The 20,833-nt window shown below is 41.7% G+C and overlaps 1 protein-coding gene across 2 annotated transcripts in view; it reads left to right on the top strand.

Annotated features, from left to right (window-relative positions):
* The window catches only part of PLCH2 (phospholipase C eta 2), a gene marked incomplete at its 5' end in the record, with an annotated part of 72,196 nt that overhangs the window by 40,413 nt on the left and 10,950 nt on the right, over positions 1–20,833 (top strand). For both annotated transcript variants that reach the window (XM_084274691.1, XM_084274690.1), the window contains 17 exons: positions 144–260; positions 2,912–3,082; positions 4,838–4,931; positions 6,131–6,334; positions 7,409–7,529; positions 9,376–9,547; positions 9,779–9,886; positions 11,823–11,969; positions 13,854–13,946; positions 14,417–14,517; positions 15,436–15,533; positions 16,320–16,502; positions 16,938–17,045; positions 17,231–17,355; positions 17,902–17,986; positions 18,507–18,653; positions 19,550–19,629. In XM_084274691.1, coding sequence (XP_084130817.1) covers positions 144–260; positions 2,912–3,082; positions 4,838–4,931; positions 6,131–6,334; positions 7,409–7,529; positions 9,376–9,547; positions 9,779–9,886; positions 11,823–11,969; positions 13,854–13,946; positions 14,417–14,517; positions 15,436–15,533; positions 16,320–16,502; positions 16,938–17,045; positions 17,231–17,355; positions 17,902–17,986; positions 18,507–18,653; positions 19,550–19,629 — 2,154 coding nt within the window. The remainder of the gene's footprint in view (positions 1–143; positions 261–2,911; positions 3,083–4,837; positions 4,932–6,130; positions 6,335–7,408; positions 7,530–9,375; positions 9,548–9,778; positions 9,887–11,822; positions 11,970–13,853; positions 13,947–14,416; positions 14,518–15,435; positions 15,534–16,319; positions 16,503–16,937; positions 17,046–17,230; positions 17,356–17,901; positions 17,987–18,506; positions 18,654–19,549; positions 19,630–20,833) is intronic.

Genomic DNA, 20,833 nt, shown 5'->3' with positions numbered 1-20,833 from the left:
TATATTACCTGGAACTTTCTTCCATCCCCAGTCTCATGTACAGTCTTTCCTAACATGAAAAAACCCATATATACATGATGTTCAGCAGTATGCCTTAATATTCCATGCTGTTCCTTAACTCCTGTTCAATGTGGTTGAAGCAGACATTTGATGAGGCAGATAAAAACGGTGATGGCAGTCTGAGTATTAGTGAAGTGCTCCAGCTAATGCACAAACTGAATGTGAACCTACCCCGACAGAAAGTCAAGCAAATGTTTAAGGTAAGAAATGAAAATAGATTTTTTTTTTTTCTATAAGAAAAAGGACTAAGCTGCTGGAGATTTCACATGAAGCCTAGTAGGACTGAATGCAAATTCTTCAGCAGCTGGTTTGTTTCCACTCTGCTGAGAGATACTACACAGTCCATTTGGTAAATTGAAGAGAGCTCCAGAAAGACATCACGGATAGATTGTTATTCACAGACAAAGGCACAGCACCAGGTACCGTCTGGTGTTACATAACAAACTCACACAGGACAGAGATTGCTTTCTGAACATATTTGTTAGTCTGAATCTCAGTCACATTTCTTCCTCCGTTCACATTCTTTCTCATAAACATTATATCCAATATCCACTATCCAGTATCCTCTAGTAACCAGCACTAATAAAATGGCCAGTATCAAACTGCCGTATCTCATGGGTTTGCAGTGCTGAGAGCTATTTGTCTGACACTGCACTGCTCTACCGACCTTGACCCAGTTCACTGGGCTTGGGGACGTGTGTGCCATTGTAATCAGCAAGGCTGTGGGTGAGGGACCTGGGCAGAAGCTGAATCCGTGGTTTTCAGCAGAGGGAACTACCATGACTTTTGCACTGCACTCAGTCAGGGACATCACAACATAATTTTTCAGCATTCTTTGGTATTTCAAAGAATGTTCTCCTAGAGAGGCTGTGAGCGATTGTTTTAGAGAAAACTAAATACTGCAATTTCAGGAGCACTGAAAGGGATCAAATACCTGCCTGCCATGGCTTTGCAGGCAGTGTGTGGAGCTGAACATGTAAGTTTTGCCTGACTTAAGGTAGAGAAATGTTATAAGCCCAGTTTCACAAAGCTGAAGTAGAAGCAACTTGCCTACGGTCACGCAAAGATCTCTAGCAAGGCAGAGGTAATTCTTTTGTGGTGCTTGAAGACTGAGCCATCTTTTATTCTAAGCATTCATTGAGGCTGTGCAACTCCTGGGCAGGCTGCAACCAATTTAAGACTGTTTAAAGATTTCTTAAAGTTCATGTCTTCATTTTCCAAAGCTTTTTTCCTCTTGTTTGAGTGATTATTTTTTTTCCTGGTTGGATAAAGAACTTAGTGAAACTGCCTGGACTCATATTTTTCCTGTTACCTGTATGTGACACTAATCCATACGGAGACGGAGGGTAAGAACATAATGCATCTATAGGTGCCTGCAAATCTCACAGCTGGAATAGAAGCTATTGGAGCACTGCTTCATGTTTACTACAAAGTCATGCTAGCCTAGTGATCACTGGATTTCCAGTAATTCAGTTCTGGGACACATTCCAGGCTCTAAAGCCTTTGAGACTCAGGCATTTGCAGCCAGAGAAAACCAAGGGGTTTACTCATTATTTTTTTTTCTTTCAGTTCAGCAAATACTAGGCTTAGGATGTAGCTCAGTGAAAACTGAATTAAGAAAACTCATTAAAATTAGGTTTTCTGCAAGATGAATAGAAGAGACTGGGTAAAACTTCACTAGGAAAAAATAGTGCTTACCTTATGCTGAATTTTTGTTTTCCTGTGGGTAATGGATAATTACTGCACAGGTTGGGTGCTTTAGAAATGCTGTTAGCAAAGAATGGGTTGCTTTATTCACATGCAATCCATAATTGAAACCGAGCTGGTCTCAACTGAAAATATAATTGATATTTGATAGCTTAGAATCAGAATATTAAGCAGCCTTGAAATTAAAAAGCAAATCTCTCAGTTAATGAAATAGCTACACCAAGTACTCTAAGATAGAATAGGGTAGATTTTATGTACGTCTTGGAGAAGGTTTACTTTGAATATTAATTATCCTGGTAACAATGTAGTGAGCTCTTAAAAAAAATCTTGCTGTAGTTATAATGGAAAAAGCCATTTTTATTAGCTACTGCTGTTCACAAATGCATTCATATTTTCACCTGGGGCTCATTTCTAAAGAAGCTTCATTTGTGACTTCCAGTTGCTTCCTCCATAGCTCTGTCAGCTCCAGCGTTGGAGCCAACACAGGCTCTGTATCACACTACCACTGAAGTGTGAGACTGGAGGAGACAAAATAGTGAGGTTTATCAAGATTCAAGAGTAGTGGGCAAGAGCAGGATGCTCTTTGGGAACAGGGAAAGAGGAGGCTGTGTAAGTTTGTGAAAATCTCCATGGGTGCCTTAGAGTAAACTGCACGGCTGTGGCAGAACATCCTTCTGGGGCAAAGAGCTGTGAGTTACATGAGCTTGCCAGGGCAGAAGTGCTTTGTGACAGCTGCTCAGTGCTGCTGGCCCTGGTCAGAGGAGCTTATCACCAGCGTTTTCCCCAACTAGTACAAATGCCACATGTGTGGCAGTAGGTGAACAAAATTCAGTGAAAAATAGGAAGATTTGGTAAAAACTTCCCTGGTTTATTTTTTTTTTTAAGTGCATTTCTTGACTCATGCACTAGTGTGTACATTTAAAAGGTTCAGAGGGAAAAGCTGTGCAAACCATTCATATGACAAGCATCAGCCTAGTAAACCAATGAGTATAGTGTGCCTTGCAGTGAGTGGCCATATCAGGAAGGGCCAACCTGCATTTAATCCCAGCAGTGCTTTATTCTCATGGAGTTTGCTTATCTAAAAGTGGTTCAGGCTGTTGCTGGGCGCTTGGGTGTCTCATTGCCTTATCTCTGTGTGATGCAGGAGGCTGATACGGATGATAACCAGGGCACACTGGGCTTTGATGAGTTCTGCGCCTTCTATAAAATGATGTCAACACGACGTGATTTGTACCTGCTAATGCTCACCTACAGCAACCACAAGGACTACCTAGATACCGATGACCTGAGACGCTTTCTGGAGGTTGAACAGAAGGTACATGTGTGCCAGGGGATCTGAGACATTTTACAGCTCTTCAGAAATGTGAACTTACAGCTTTATAAGCTTTGCTAGTAAAATGCACTGAAACATTGTGCTTGTAGTTCTGCACATTCAGCAGAATACCAGCAATCTCTGTGCTGTGGGAAGGGCTGTCTGTTTCAGTTTGGCATTTAACAAGAGGGCTAGTCTACATAAGTCACATTAGGAACTTTGTCCATCACTTGCTTGTGAACACCAAAGTTACAGGAATCCACTTTCTGACAGTTCATGTGTGTTATAATAAAAAAAGGAAACTAGTGTTGATACATTCTTAGTTTCTAATGGTGAAGGAGAAAAGTCCCTGATCTCTGTGTGTATAGTGCACCATGTACATGCCCACTGATCTCCTTCCCCCAGCGCTACCTTCTTCCTTTTATGGCATCAGGAATTCTGTACCCAGGCTACGTGGAAGCCTTGCACATCTTTGCCTTTTTCCTCTTGTGACCTTTCTTGAAGCTGCATGCCTGTAAGTCATGAATCTACATCAGTTTTAAACACTGTTTAACAAATGAATGAATAAAAAAGCCACCTCTGGCTGTTATCCTTTAGATAAGTGTGGTATGCTTCCTTTTCATTGGTCAATTGATCCTCCAGATGGTGAGAGGAAAAATGAACGCTTGCCACAGGACACCAGTCAGCTCAGCTATTCACTGACGTGGACAGCTCATGCCTGTGGGGCTTCTCTCCCTTGCCTAGTGCTACCCTTTCTCCTGTGATATGTACAGGGAACACAAGTGTTACCTCTTTGCATTTGAAGCTGTACCATAAAAACCTTCTGGTTGCTCCAGAGCTTCATCTTAACCCAGCAGACCACTAATGTATGAGTAGATAAAGGTTCAGGGTTTTTTCCTTCCTCATCTTTGATTTTTATTGGGTTTTAAATGACTTCCAGGACAGGCATCAATCTGGTAGCAGATATGCCAGTGGTTTCATTTCCCCCTAAGCAAAGATTCCACGTTGCCAGAACAATCATCAACGTGGTCACTTCATTGGCAGTCCCCTCTGGTGCCAGGAGCTGTTTTCATGGTTGTGGACAGTATCTAACAAGGAAGGATTTGCTGGACCACTCAGGAATATTAAATAATAGCAATGGTAAATAACTGAGGACAAATTAACAGTAAGTAGCAGGAATATTAAATAATAGTGTTAAAAATTTAACAACCATGCAAGTACCCTTTGTACTCTTTCCTTTTTGACTTCTTGATGCAAAACAACCTTGCAGCTAGCAGATTTCCTCAAGGAGCTTTCTGAGAGCATCATGTCCTGAGCCTCTGTCACCCTGCTGATGTTTCTGTCTGCTACGTAATGATGAACCATTTTCTTGTTTTATTTTAAAGCAAAACCCTTTTGATATAATGCAAACTAATCCTTTAATCCTACAAGAGAGAAAAATCCCATTGGCTTGTGACAAAGCTCGTTCTGTCTGGATGCTCTGTGTGCCCAAGCGCTCTAACCAGCTCTGACCTACAAAGCAGAACTCTCTCTATTGGCTGGGATCAGGCAGCTGCCAATAGGACAGAAACTTTTCACAGAGCAGTCTAGTTCTTATCTGAGCTGACACTGATTGACAGGAGTGAGAATCTCACTGGGTAACTGGAAATCCTTCCTACTGCTATGGATAATCTGTCCAGTCATCAATCTGCATACAGAGAAAAGAGCTAATAGAAGCTCTGATCACTTGCTAACTCTTCATTTTTGGTGCTTTTACAGATGGTGAATGTGACTAAAGAGCATTGCCTGGAAATCATCAGCAAGTTTGAACCGTGCCTGGAGAACAAGAAGGAGGGAGCGCTGGGGATCGATGGTAAGCTGGCTGGTGTAGTGTTTGTAGAAGAGAGGCAACTGTTTAAATGCTTATGAGAATATTGCATTTGTTTGAGTAATATAGAATCACAGAATTTTGTCATGTTGCACAGAGCTTGCTCTTCAGTAGTTGTTATTTCTGACTGTCTGTTGTTTGCTGAGAAGCACAAGGGAAGTTGGTATTCGTTGGAAGGCTTTTAAAGGTACATAGCATGATGAAACAACAGTCGTTGAAGGTCAGCTGGTGTTGGATGTGTTTTCACTTGTGCTCTTGGAACAGTCAAATTTAGTTGCATCATTCCTCCAGGAATTTTTTGAAATCCTTTAAATTTTAATAAAAGGAGTGATCTGATCCGGAGTGAACGTGAAGAGGGATGGTGAAATTTATCCAGAAGCCTGCTTTCATAAGCTGTACTGCTCAAGGCTTTGCTCTGCGTGTAGTGATGCTGTACCATCATGATGGCAGCTGTTATTTTGAGGCTAATTTTAAATCCTTTCCCTTAAATAATGAATATTCTGCCAGATCCTATTGACTCCAAGGACTGAATATGTTCCTCAGGAGTTAGATTCTGTGCAAAAGTTCTAGGACCTTTTGGAAATCAGCCTTGTCCAGTTCTATTGGTGTGTTGTTATAGTGGAAACATTACGTTTGGTTTGGTTGATGCATGAAGAAGTGGGCAGTTTCTGGTCTACTGTGTAAGGTGGTGGTGTTTGTTTTTCAAGACATGGTGGTTTCTTAGGATGTATTTGGGTCTGTTCTACTTCCAGACTAAATTTTCACTCTGTTTTAAAGCTCACACTCATGCCAAGTGCAGCTGTTGACATATTAGTGGTGTTTGTTTTTTTCTGCTGCTTTACAGTCAGTGCCAGTCACATAAATAATGAATAACCAGGTTCATTATCTTGCCTCCTTCACAGCTAGAAAAGTAAGACTAGGCTTTTCAAACAGCTCTTAAGTTTTTCATGCCAGATAGAAAAACTTCTGAAAAACCAGCCTGATCTAAAATTGCTTTGCCAAGAATGGATGATAAAACAGCTGAGATTTATGAGTTAGGATTTGGGTGTCTGCTACAGATCTCCTGATCAGGAAGGGAAAGATTATGCTGTTTTGAGACAACTGGAAACAGCCTCATGTTAGCAGGGTCTGGTCCTCAACAAAAAGGACAAAACTGTATTATTTATAGTATTGTTTGTTCACAGGTTTCACCAATTACATGCGGAGTCCGTCAGGGGACATATTCAACCCAGAACACTACCAAGTGAATCAGGACATGAGTTACCCTTTGAGTCACTATTTCATTACCTCTTCACATAATACCTACCTCATGGGAGATCAGCTGATGTCCCAGTCTAGGGTGGACATGTATGCATGGGTGCTACAGTCTGGCTGTCGTTGCGTCGAAGGTAAAGATCGTAAAGGCAATAATAATCATTAGGCTCCATGGTTCTGTTTCTCCTCTGCAAAGGAACGCTGGTGACTTCTGTGGAAGACTTAGTAACTGGGTAGAGAAAAAAGCCTAGGAACATGGTAATTTTGTAAAGAACAAAATAATGTTGCCATATAATGGACAGATTTTCTCTGAGTATGGAGATAAGGCAGACATTGAGGGAGAGAGATTGCAAAAGCATTTCTGCAGGGAGGATGCTAACATTCAGTAGAATGTGGTGGTGTATTACTCTCTAGCTAGCTGTATGACAACCAAACTGGCAAATATGGCATAGTTCCTGCCACATGTAAGAGAAAGGCTGATGTTTCTGTAAGGGAAGTAGAGTCTGTGAAATATTGTGTGATATTATGTGAAATGTCGATGGTCTCTGCAGGGACCAGGAAGCCTTTATGGGATATTAATTCCGATGTTCGTGGTGCCTCCCTGAGACAGCACCTGCTTGGTAGTAATTCTTAATATCCTGACCATCTAATTGTTTTCACAGTTTTTCAGAAGACCAGTATCATGGTGTGCTCAGGTTAGATTGTGGACATGCTGCAGAGGAGTAAAACTTTAATGGAAATATGATTGTGAACTAGTATAAGGTTGTACAAGATCCAAGGAGGGCTAGAGGTGGATAGGTCTTGGCTTTGCTCGTGGTATGGGAAGCAGGCTAAGATTCTCTGCTTTCCTTCTCAGGTTCAGCAGTAGCATGATGACAATAGTGCTATGCAGTGTCATCTCTCTTCCTGTCATAGTACTTCTTGGGTGTTGTTAAAAGGAGATCTTGTTTGCTTGGGGCTTTCTCAAACAATGGCAACAGTCATCTGTATGCAGTAGAATGTCAAGGCCAGTAAGGGTCTTCAGAGGAAAGATGTTCAGCCCAGTGGGAGGAAGGTGCAGATGAAGGGTGGGAGTGAGCCTATACCCTGCTTTGTTGGGTACATGTCTGGATGGGGTGCTGAAGGAAGTTGCAGTCTCTCACAGTCTGCTGTGGTTGGTGGCCCCAGATGGTGCTTGTCTGATGGGTGTCGTTGTTTCTGTTCTACAGTTGACTGCTGGGATGGGCCGGACGGGGAACCAATTGTCCACCACGGATACACTTTGACTTCCAAAATTCTCTTCAAAGATGTGATTGAGACTATCAACAAATATGCCTTTATCAAGAATGAGTATGTATACAGTCTGCCAACGCTTGACTCTCATGGCTATAACCTGAAGTGCTCCCTAGCATCCTTGTAAAGGCCTCCCCTGAAAATCTGACCTGTTCCTGTGTATGCCAGGCAGGATTCTGATGTTTTCTGTGGGGAGAAAGCCTTCAGAAAGAAATAGCAAGGCAAAAATAGAGTTAGGAGCATTCTGTACATATTTGTGGGGCTGTCTTTATCCCATTTCTAGGAGACCAGAGGGTCAAGGAGTTCCAACAGTGAATGTTTGTAGTGAGTGGCTGGCAGTTTAACCACATACCTCCAGTGGGTACTCCAGACATGCCAAGATTACAATTGGATGCTCCAGGGATGGGAAGTAAGTCCAGCAGCAAATGAATGCAAAGAGTCAGTAGTCCAGATGTGGAGAAAGCAGGCTGTTCAGAAGGAATCAGGTATTTTCCTTACTTGTATGTTGCTCAGGAAATCAGAGCATTGTACGATGGGAAGTCTCATCTATCTTGACAGAGAGTCAAAATATGTCACCCTATCTTTTTAAGAGAATTTAACCTTAAATTAAATTCCCAGAAGTTTCTCCGCAGCAATCCACTGCTTTCATTACTAGAACTAAATTTGCACTGAAATTTCATCCCAGGGAAACTTCCCATGAGCCTGAAATTTGTGGAGTTTGCCTGAAGACATAGGCAATAAATCCAAGGAAAGCTGCCCAGTAGATTATGGGGCAACGCTGCTGGAATTGTGGCAGCTCTTAAAACCTTCACAGAAAGCTTAACTGGGACTGTGTTACAACTTACTATTTGTGGTCTCGATACTTATTGATGCTCAGGCTAAGTTTGGTACAGGATGAAACATATTTTAGGCTTGCAGGTGTTTTCTTTCCCAGGCTGCAAATTCAGCTAAGGATCTAGCTTCAGACAAAGCCAGGGATTTAACTGTAGTCATCACTTGGGAAAGCTTCATCCTCCAGTTGTCTGGCTGAAAGCCTCATTTTTCCTGATGAGGAGCTAATGAGGGCCAGATGTCAGGATAGACATCTTTTTTTTCATAATTGGTTTTATTTCATGAATCCCTCATAATTGAGCCCTAGAAAACTGCACTGCTTTTGTGCCCATCCTAAAAAAGCATCATCTCGAAACAGAAATCCATCTTCAGCATCTTTTTATAGGGCACCAACCACTCTGGAACTCACAAATCCTACCTTGATGCCTTTCAAATGACCAGGCAGTGATATTTCTTGGCCACAGCCTGTAGAATCAACAATAAATGACACTAATAAAACCAAACCTAGAGATAATACTTAGTGTCTTTGTAGAAGAGGCTTCATCTGCAGGGTGTTTGCATGATTTTGCTCTGTTGCTGGCTAGAAATGAAGATCTACCACTACAGGTTTATCACTTGGTTGCTGGGACTGGAAGGTGAAGCCAAAGGCCCTTTGAGGGTCTCTTCAGTTCCTGGCACCTTCATTTACTTTTACCTGTGAGGGTACAAAAGGGCTGAAGCACCGATCAGGGGAGGGTCGAAGGCACTGGCTGTGTAGGCTTTCCTTAGGAATGCTTTGCTAGAATCCCAGGACTGAGTGGTGTAGGCAGGTGAACAGGCTGCTCTGGGCAAAAGGGCCTCAAAGCAGATTGCAGAAGTTTAATTTTCCTGTGGCTGTCAAAACTGGACCACTCAGTTTGGAGTGAGTGGTGGGGTCAGTCCTGTGCCCCTGCTGAATCTATCTGACCCCTGTGGGGGGGTCACTGGAAGTGACGACTTTTACAGGAACAGCTTGGACAGTAATAACCTTCATCCTCTTGATGAGATAAAAGTGAAATTTGCAGTTGATGATGCTTGCCTGTGTCTCTGCCAGGTACCCTGTTATCCTGTCAATTGAGAACCACTGCAGTGTTGTTCAGCAGAAAAAGATGGCTCAGTATCTTACAGAAATTCTGGGAGACAAACTGGATCTGTCTTCTGTGCACAGTGATGATGCCACCAAGCTTCCTTCACCAGCGAGTCTTAAAGGAAAGATACTGGTTAAGGTGAAGACCTGCATGATTTGTTCCATCCCTCTCTGTGATGACTTATGATCTCTCTGCCTGGTTATCACTTACACCCTAACTTGAAGCAGTCTTTTAAGAGCCTGGTACTTAAGGTTCTGTACAAATGTCCTCTCAGTCCTGATGAAATGATTTGAGTAACTTATTATTTAACAACTCTTTGATAGCAAGAGCTGCATGCTAACCTGCCTGTGTAATCATTTTATCTTCTAGGGGAAGAAACTTCCAGCCAACATCAGTGATGATGCAGAGGAAGGTGAAGTTTCTGATGAGGACAGTGCTGATGAGATTGATGATGACTGTAAAATAATGAATGGAGATGTAAGTTAAGTGGATGTTTGAAAGTGAACGTATGTGAAATCTTCCCATCCCAGGAGGAAAAACATTGTGTGAGTTCTCTGGAATGTGGATGTGGTCTGGTCCTTGGGATTCATCACAAGCCTTTTAGGCTCCAAACCTTCACGGGGAAAGGTTTGACAGAAATGGATACTAGGCAGCACCAGTTCTTGTGATTGTGTTTCAGGTTTGGGAATTTTTGACTCTTGATATTTTAAATACTAATATCTCACTATTTTTTTTTATTGCATCATAGCATTCCTACCTCCCAATGCAAAAAAGATAAGAAAGAAATTCTGTGTATGTCAGCCTGTGATCCTTGTTAAAGAGCATTCTTTTGGTTTGCTGAATGCTGGGTATAGCTGATTTTACTGTAATGAGGTGTTAAAAAGGAAGAATATTTCAGTCTCTGCTTGCTTCAATCTGAAAATCCCTTATTTCTTCATCCTTTTTGAAAGTTAATTATTTTTGTCACTTTAATCTTCTGGCAAGTGACATTGCATCCTACAGAAAAAATACAAAAATACCCAATAAAACCATTTAATAACATAAGCTAGATTGCCTTGGAGAGAGATTGCAATTTCAGTCATCTCTCCTTCAGGCTGTCTCCTCATTCTCTATTGACTTGTCTTCTCTAACACGAAAAGAAACTTCTTTATTAATAGGTCTATGAAAGGAGAAATGAGGGGAGGAGCAGTGGTAACAAAGATCCTGGTTTTGTAAGTTTTCTAGATAATTTCTAGACTTAAAGATGGGTGGTTTTTTGAGAGGGTCCTTATCTAGGTGCTTGGACAAGCAGAAACACCAGCAGAGCTCTCATTGCTAGAAATTCCTTTTGCAAGTGCTTCTTTCCACGTGGCCCCCACATATGCTATTTATAGAGACATGTCAAATAATGTTTGGTTTTCTTCCATTAAATGGATAGAGAAATGAATGCCAGTAAGAAAAGTGTCATCTTTCATAGTAAAATGATGTACTAACATGTTATGGCTGGGTGTATTATCCTGAGTAAAGGCTCAGTAGGCATCGCTTTGCTGACCTCATTTTGTTACTAACAGTTTGCTTTGCTGTGAGGTTTACTGATGCTTTAAATCTGAGATGGGGTACATCTGGTTTGCTTCCCAATGTGAATTTTGAAGAGCTCAGAAAATCATAGCTTCTTTCATGACAAATTTAACTGAGAATTCTTCAGGTCTACTGAGGAAACACAATCTGTCACCTCTTGAAAGACCTGGGATTGTGAGTTACGCTTCATGGATAGAAATGAAAACTCTGAATTTCTATTTCTGTTCCCCCAACTTGCTCACATGGGCTGTGAGGAATACAGGAAGGCACAGGATCTCTTTTATATTTTGCCCTTGAACTGCTAAAATCAAATTTTGAAAACTTCTGCCATTCCCTCCAGTAGAATCTCTTCTCTGTTGTAGCTGCAGAGTCAACATTGGCATAGCCCATGAATGCTGTTCATTGGCCCCAGTGTGTGAGAGAAAGACCAGACACTGGGTTTCCACATGAATCCATTGCTATTGAACTCCTGTGAGGAATGGTTTGTTGGACAGCCCATGGAACGGGTCAGAGTTCTTAGCAAACGTGTACTGCAGACCACAGGATATGTCACTCCAGGTCCCTACAGGGAGTCACCGCAGTAACAATTTCTGCATCAGCACATCCTTGGCTTGTAACAGACTTTACATCTGAATAGCCCTGCAAATGGTCGGTCTTGGTTAAATTAGAACTGTTTTAAGTGGGTTTACTCTCTCTTCACTTCAGACAGTCTGCTTTCACTTCAGCTGCAGGTAACTGCTTAACATTACACAAAGGAAGAAGGTCTGTTTGGGTTTCAGTTTGCATTAATCCTGGCTGGAATTACTGAGACTTCTATCCATCACTGCTTAGTTTAATCATTTGGTTTTGTTTGTAGGCATCTACTAATAGGAAGAGAGTGGAGAACATAGCAAAGAAAAAGCTTGACTCACTGATCAAAGAATCCAAAATCCGTGACTGTGAAGATCCAAACAACTTTACAGTTACCACTCTGCCAGCATCAGGAAAGGCTGATAGTAAGAAGGTGAACATATTTTTGTACTTCATTACCCTTAGACTTGATTGTTGTGGTTTTGCCCATGTAGCTCCATAATACTACTGTTTCATAACAATAACACTTGTTCTTTCAAAGAGGGTTATCTAAAGGTGGGCTTTTCAGTCTGTTATTAGATTCCATTAGATAAATGTAGTTCAGTTTACCTGTGGTGTCTGCAGCTATCACAGTACTAATGGAACTCAAAAATGCTCAGCACTTCCCTTGAAACAGTATAGTGTGAGTCACACAATGAATTTTGTGGAGTGTATTTACCATTAGGTCTCTGTCTCCTGTCTAGGTTAACTAGGAGAGTACTGGAGAAGAACCAGATCACCAAAATACTCACCTGGGATGTGGGAGATCCAGGTTCATGTTCCAAGACAGGCTTAGGTAGAACTGGGATTTTAAAACTGTGTTTTCCATTCTTGGGTGACTGCCCAGACCACCACATATTTGGCTGTTTCAATACAGAAGAAAACGTTTTCCATCTTCTGTAATATTTTCAGTGCTATTTTGTCGTGACCTCCATAAGCTGTATCATGAGGAGTAACACTTCCTGCATTTCTGTCCGTTTAACAGAAGCGTCTTTTTAATTTGTTGATGATGAGATTTTAATTTTGGCAGTTTTTATGATTGGCAGTTGATGCAGATGGATAGTCTGCTGTTGCAGATGTTCAGAATCTAAACTGAAATGCTAAAGGTCTCTCTCTCCAAAGCCCAGTGACTTTCGCCGGTGGCTCTGGAGAAAGAGGTGTTTAGCATTTCCATTCGCTGTGTTTTGTTAGCTTACTGAATAAATTTTACATTATTGACTTCAGATTCATAGCTGAATTCCTTCAGTTAATGATGATGCCAGGTGAACATCACTGTCAGATATGCAAAGCTCTTTTTTTCTTGCTCACACAGCAATTGGAGCATGAAATGTACAAATGAAATGACTTTTCAACAGAAAGAATTTTATTTTCCATTATAAAAAGTGCATGTGAAAGTTGTGCTTTTTATCCTCAGTTCTCTATGTTCCATGCATTTATATTTGAATTTTAATTATATACTGATACTTATTTATAAGAAGGCACTCAGCCCACAGACTGTGCTTTGTGAACTTGAGGCAATGTCACTGTAGATATTGTTAGAAGTCACGAAAAGCTCAGTAAGGTTGTTTCAGGCAAAGGAGGAAAAATGATGGAGATGTGCCAGTAATCAGCAGGTGTACTAACTAGGAATTAAAAGTAGATGAGAACTAAAAATGAGCTTCCCAAAACTCTGTGTGCCATGAGTTTTGTAGGTACTTGTAAGCTCAGTGAGTTATGTAATGCAGCAGACAGTTATTCTCCTAAGAGCCCCTACAAAGCCAAGACTTTAGGAGTCCTTTTCAGAAGGTGTTAATGTGAATAGCCTCTGTTTCATTAGCCTAGGAAACAGTGAAACCATAAGGTGATATGACAAACTGGGGGTACCAATAAAGTATATATGTTTTTAATATGTACTTTTGTTTCTTACCATGGAGTATCCCAGTAAAACTAATTGGCTGAAAGAAGACCTGTTCAACTTGTTTTTCAAGTATTAAGCTACAAACCAATCTGGTGTCAATGAATGTGTGTAGTATGGTGGTGTTCAGACTTTGCGTGGGTGAAAACAGAATTGGGGCTGGGTGTTTGTGTGAGTTCTGTCTGCTCTGAAAGTTCCCATGGACAGAAATGACAGCAGTTATTACTGGGATGCAAGGTCTGCCCAACTTGTGTTTTAAAAATCAAAGTCTGCACTGATATAATCCAGTTCTGTTAACATCTTAGGAAGCATTGCTTCCCCAGCTGTTGCTGCTGATGCTCAGATATGCTGCCTGTAGCACTCAGTTCTTTCTGGTTGCTTTAGAGTAAACCTGAGGACGATGTGGAATCCGGGGAGGACTTCGGTGCCAATAAAAGGCAGAGCCGGTCGCTGATGGGCAGCTTCTCCAAACGCAAGGTGAGCTGCTCAGCTTAGGTCTGCGCTGACTCTTGTGTTCTGGGACAGGTTTTTAATTTGCACACTGCAGCGAGGAGGGGGAGGAATATCAGAACTGTCTTGTCTGGCAGAGGCTGGCTATCAGACTGGTCACAGAACACACAGGCTGGATAACTGTTTATAGCTGTGCATAGCAGATAGCTTCAGTTTCCACCAAGGTCTAAAAGTGTCCCTGGTCTAATCTGTAAAACATAAACATTCATATGCACTTTTCCTTGGAGGATTTGTGATTCCCTTATAAAAAGACTCTAACCCAGGGCTGTGTCTTCCCCATGTGCATGCATATATCGTTCTGCAATATTGAACACTGCTAAAGCTGTCATTTCCCATTTTCCATAAGTAACATGTTCCTTGGCACACCGAGGCAGAATTGTATCCAGCTGCTGATCAGCCAGTCACCGTATTAAAGGTTTTATTTCCTTGTGGCACAGAAAAAAGGAAGCAAATTGAAAAAGGCAACGAGTCTGGAAGAGGGTGAAGATGATTCAGATTCGCAAGGAAATGTAGCCAGGAGCTCTGTACACTACAGCAGGTTTGTTAAAAGTGATCTGGCAATTTTCTTTCTTAAAAAGACACCTATAGAAATGGACCCACTGAACAGACTGGCTTCAGGTCTAGGAGACAGTTTGTTGGAGGCTGCAGGCACACAACAGAAATCTCATGTAAGGGCAGATCCGATGTCTGCAACAAGATCATCAGAATGATCTCTTGGTGCCATTCAGGCTAATTAGCAAAGTACAGGAGGCCTTATCTGTATTTTGAGCTTGTACTGCCTCATGCAGCTGTCATGCAGGCCAGCTGACTGCTAGCCCAGTGAATCCATTAAGGTGGATTTGTGGGGAGCATCAGGTCCTCAGCTGATTTTGTTTAAAATTGTTTTATAATTTGATGAAATTGCATCAACAACCAGGTGATGATTTTGGTTTTTCTTTTGAAATTGCCTCTTCAAAAATCCTGACAGCTAAGGTGCTTTGCAGAGTGGTTGCTTAAGATTCAGGCTTCAAAACTGAGAAGTCAGATCAAGCAGATCTCTAGGATACTCTGGAGCTTACTTTGGGAAAGGTGATAAAGGAAGTGAGGAGTGTTACTTTCTTGCTGCTGCTTTGGGGTTTAAAAAAGGGGGGTTGTTAGCATTTGGCGTGAGAACTAAATATATATGTGAAAAGATATTCCACCTTTGGTCAACACTGTTCAGAGTCCTCCCCACCAGCCATTAGTGGGTGAATACTTCATCTGCTTTTAACATGTAAGAACAGAACTTATTTGTTCTTTATATTTTCATGCTGTTGGTTCCACAAATTCTGGGCTTTGACAGCAAGGCTCTATGTATTAAGTACCTCCTTGTACTTAAGGAGGAAGAAAACCTTCTTACATTCTTTGCCATGATTTATTTTTAACTATAAAAGGTAAAATTTACCCCTTGATGGGAAATCAATATTTGTGTTTCTAGGGTAAACCGACAGAAGAAAACAATGAAGCTGTCCAGAGCCCTCTCTGACCTGGTGAAATACACTAAGTCCGTTGGCATCCACGATGTTGAAACTGAAAGTAGGTGGAATCGAATGTCTGCTGGAAATAATTGTTATATGAAGAGACTGAAAGGTTGATGTTCTTGTGCATCATCTTATTAAAAGCTGGTTTTCTGTTTGATTTACTGATAAGATTTGAGCAGAAGAGTCCTACACAATAAAGCTGTATTATTTTGAAGTAGCTTCCCATTCGGAACCCACAGTGAGTCTGGAGTTCTGTGACAGTTTCCATAAAGGAGCAAAAGTTGCTACAGGTAGCAGTACGTATATAGTCTTTACTAGCTTGTATAAATCTGCCACGCAACACTTACACCCTAGACACTTTAGAGGACTCTTGGGCAGAGAGGGCTAAAGAGCATTTCAATCTCAAAGGGTAGATTTTTAAGTCAAATCTGTTGAAATATCAACACTATTTCTGGAATATTTCAGTCCTCTTTCTAAGCTTTCTGCCTCTTATTTTGACAGGAATCAAGTTTTAGTTAAAAGTCTCAGAGAATTTCTTGCCAGAAATCACATCTTCCTTGAGGAAATGGAAAAAAATGTTAAGAGGGTTTCTTTTTATTGTAATTTCTTCATTAAGATTCAGGTCTTTCATGATACTCAGCTTCATTTTCCCAACCATGATTCCTCCAATACTCAGGATAATTTTGCTGTAATCTAAGAGTAGTTCCCTCTGAGTCAGATGTATTCAAATGATGCTTGATAGTTTCAAGTAACTAGTGCTAGAGAGTTTTGGATGCTTTGTCTAGGTAATAAATAAATAAATACAGAGGTTACCTCTGGTCTCCTCCTCTCTTCTTTGTAGTTTCTTCCAGCTGGCAGGTTTCATCTTTCAGTGAAACCAAAGCCCACCAGATCCTGCAGCAGAAGCCAGCACAGTATCTGCGTTTCAACCAGCATCAGTTGTCCCGCATCTACCCATCTTCTTATCGTGTGGACTCCAGCAACTACAACCCCCAGCCATTCTGGAATGCTGGCTGCCAGCTTGGTGAGCAGAAAGAAAACTTGATTATTTTCATTTTATTCTAGGAGGGATGTTTTAATAGGAGCTCCAGGATCACTCCTTAAAATACTCTTGAGTTCTCTGCTCATCCACTTTTACTGCCAGTTGAGTCCTCCCTGCTATTGCCTGTGTTGTTACCTAGATAGATTACATAAATATGTGTCTTACGTTCAAGCAGTTGTCTGATAAATGGAAATAAATGAACTTCTTAAATGCCAGAGGACTTCAGAGACTCCTTTGAAGAGCTTCTCTCCCTGCAGCTGTGATCTGTGTTACATAAGTGAATTTTTTCATAAAACATTTGAGGTTTTGCATCCAAGAGCTCCAATGTGGAAACATTTTCAGATGTCCTTCCTTTAATTTGTTTCTACAAACAGGAATGTTGTCCATGTACTCAGTAAGCAATTCTTTTTTTCATAGTTGCACTAAACTACCAGTCAGAAGGGAGAATGCTGCAACTGAATCGGGCCAAATTCAGTGCCAATGGGAATTGTGGCTATGTCCTTAAACCAAACTGCATGTGTCAAGGTAAGAAAAATGAGCAAAATAAGTGGGTCACTTATTTTATGAGCAGGGTGGATGTGGATTCTTATTATGATTTGTTTAAAAATGCATTGCAGATGCTAGAAGCAAATAAGCCAGTTGGTATTTATAACTAAAGTAATCCCCAAAGTTGCATTTCTTTCACATGGTGTGACTTCTCATTCTTCCAGGTGTCTTTAATCCAAATTCTGAAGACCCGCTGCCTGGTCAGTTGAAGAAACAGCTGGTTCTAAGAATTATCAGTGGTCAACAACTCCCAAAACCACGTGATTCCATGTTGGGAGACAGAGGAGAGGTATGGAACACTAAGTGATTGTTCCTGTGTGTACCATATTGGCTGGGATAGATGGGGATTTAAATTCTCACACTTATCTGTCAGGAGACATAGAACACAAATAAATAAGGCCATTAGCATCCTAGATCTTTCAGTGGCTAGAACATGGATTAATCTTTTAAAGCTGCCTGCCCCTCCCAACTCTTTGTGAACAAGGACAGAGGCATCACCCGGAGACTCAGTTCTGTCAAAACTTGTCATCCTTTCGGAGCACACAAGACACACTTAAGCACTAATTAAACAGTTAGAGGTTCAGAACAGTTACAGGAATATCTCTGTGGCTGCCTAGTAAAATGTACAGGCTCTGTGCCAGGGTGGGCCTCAGAATGTCCTTCCTGCTGAATTATGCTTTTAGATCAAATATGCTTTTAGATTATTTAGTCAGAGACCCATTACAGAAGGACTCAGGACCTCCTAACATACAGCACCCTCATTGTGAAAGCCACATGCTTAAATTTCACCTTTGTCACTCTTTCTTTTCAATATTTCTTACTTTCTGTTTTCCAGATCATAGATCCATTTGTTGAAGTAGAAGTTATAGGCTTACCTGTTGATTGCTTCAAAGAACAAACTAGAGTAGTTGATGATAATGGTAAGATTATCTGGGGTTGAGGGGTTTTATGGCTGAAACATTCACTTTCAAGCAGGTCTTCTTCATAAAGATATGAGCAGAGGAAATTTGGCACCTGTAATGGCAAAGCACTGAAAAACTGATGTAAGTTTTTTTGATGTTAGCCAGACCCAGGTCTTGAATTGTCCAACTGAGTTAGTGTAATGTCGTGAAGGTCTTGGTGTGAAGCAAGTCTAACTTCTCACTGTGTGTATGGGAAGGGTATTTTGAGCTGGCTGTGGCCAGAAGAAAGTTGTCTGTCCAGTTACCTGCTGAAAGCACGGCCAACTTCAAGTAAGATCTGACTCTGTTTCTTGCAAATTCTTGTGCTATTGTGTCTCCCACTGATGTGAGTGGGAGTACTGGGTTTTCTAAGAACAATGATCAAACTTGTAGGAACACCAGAGTGACATTGCAGTTCAGGCAGGCTTTATGTAGGCAGTCGTCTTTCTCCTTGCATCTTGTGAACAAAATACCTAAAAGCTGATGCCTTCATTCCAAGGTTTTAACCCAATGTGGGAGGAAACGTTGGTGTTCACAGTACACATGCCAGAGATTGCACTGATTCGGTTCCTTGTGTGGGATCACGATCCCATTGGGCGGGACTTCATTGGACAGAGAACAATAGCTTTCAGCAGTATGATGCCAGGTAAGACAGAAGTGGTGAAATCCCAATTTAGTTGGCTGGAACTTTTTTCTGTGTTAACTGAAGCTGCAAATGCTGGATTAATGTGTATGTGTGGATCTGCTGCAGAAATTTCTAGTTAAAGCAAGAGGCTGAGAGTTTGGACGCTGAGTTCTCTACCTTGGTCCACTACTGACTTACATGATAATAATAACTAAATCAATTAACTCTGTGGGGCTAGATTTAAAAGTAACAGGTAAGATTGTAAAGCAGGATGGCAAAATGTTGTGGACTTTGAAGACTCACAGAAAGAAACTTTATGCCTGTTCTCTTATACGGCTTTTTCCTCCCTTTTCTTCATATCAGTTTGTGAAAGACACTGGACTTTTGGTGGGTGTTCTTACTGCCAGTAATTGTTCAATGCAGAGCAGGTAGTTGCCTGATCTAATCATGGGATTTAGGATATTAAATGCCTTCTCTGTCAGTGTCTTGTTTCTGTTTCAATTCAGTCTTTGTTCACGTTAAAGCTTCTGTGTATGTCTTTCTTTTCTTCCAAAGTAAATAAGTTTGTGTTTAAGATAGAAAGCAAACACCCAATTTCCACAGAATGAGCCAGGCTGAACTGTCTGCAGTAGCAGCAGTAGGCTGGAAGCCCCCAGGAGAGAATGCAGTTGAGTTTGTCACAAATTGGCAGCAGCAGTGATGGCTGTGGGGAGGAAACAGCTTTTTTTATAAAAGAAAAGGGACAAGAAGAAATGGCAGTTGTTTGGTGTGACTCAGATAATTAGGTGGAGCTAGGTGGTGCTCAAGCCTGGGGAGGGGCTGGGAAGAAAGTGGTTAATTCCTTTTACTACAGGAGAGTCTCTAGATGCTCTGTCATCCGATTCAGCTCCTTGTCAGCTTTGTTCCCTCCCTTTCAGGTTACCGACACGTGTACCTGGAAGGTATAGAAGAGGCTTCCATCTTCGTTCACGTGGCTATTAATGACATCTGTGGTAAGGTGAGTGCCTGCAGCGGGATATACCACGGGCTGTGTATGTGAACCGACACACGGCGGTTTGTGTCGCACTGGGGAAGCCCGGCGGGTGAAGGTCCAACCTAATGTCATTCCACTAGTGTGAACTTCATCCCTGGGATTGTCATGGTTGGCTGAGACCTTTCTGAATACATGTGGAGATAAGAGCAGATGATGGGATAAGTTATAAAAAGAGAGTTGCAGTTCCATTCTGGGGGAGCAGTAGGGGAGGGTGAGCAGCACACACACTGCTGTAAATAAGGGTGGTCATGCCTGATACAGTAAGCACACCTTGCTGAACAAAAGGTGATACACCTGAACTGTAACTGCTTTTATTCAACAGTGTCTGCTTGATGCTTTTGCATTTTAAATTTAATTAAATTCTTCAGGATGATTTTCTTTGGGTTTTTTTTCCATAACACTTAAAATGCAGAGAAAAGATGATCCTTGTAATAATGATTGGATTTCTTTGCACTACTTCCCTGTTATTAAGAATGGGCTTGCTTCATGTGCAGGAAAAATGCAGCTGTGTAGGTGCTGTCCCTAAATTCATGTGAATAACTCCAGGCTGAAAAAGCCCTGACCTCAGACTTCTCCTGGGCCAGCTGAACATGAGTGCGCTGGTCTCGGTTACTGCTGTGCTGTGGATTTCAGTGACATCCAGGTAGCATCTTAGAGTGCTTGGAGCATCTCCGAGCCAGCGGGTGTATATCCATCGGGGAGCGCGGCAGCTGTAGCGTCGGTACGCGGCAGCAGGAGGCGGCATTGCACAGCCTGGGAACGGGGCTTTGCTCCCCGGCTCTTCGTCTCGGAGGAGCTAAAACTATACTTAAAAAGGGAAATGGCTTTTTTTTAAGCTGCTTGATTTCTTCAGAACTTTATTGGGATGAAAGGGAGGGGGCTTGGAGCCTTGCCTGACACTCCCTGTCATGGCATTAGGAATCTCCCTGAGTGTAGCTCTGCTGAGTGAGGGACTGTAGAAGCTGTAGGTGAGAGGTGATGGTTGGTGTTGGTCTGAGCAGATGAGCTCTGTTCATTTCAGACTGCAGGGCCTGGCACAGGTAGAAGGCTAGCACCCAGGGTATGGTAACAAGGCCATTTAGTCCCAGGCTTCGGGGAATGGTGATGGCAGATTGGGCATCTCCATGCTGAAACCATTCCTGATCTTTGGGTTTGCAGGAATTGCACA

This window comes from Gallinula chloropus (genome assembly GCF_964237585.1).
Source record: "Gallinula chloropus genome assembly, chromosome: 23".
Lineage (NCBI taxonomy): Eukaryota > Metazoa > Chordata > Aves > Gruiformes > Rallidae > Gallinula > Gallinula chloropus.
This window is presented reverse-complemented; position numbering and strand designations above follow the sequence as displayed.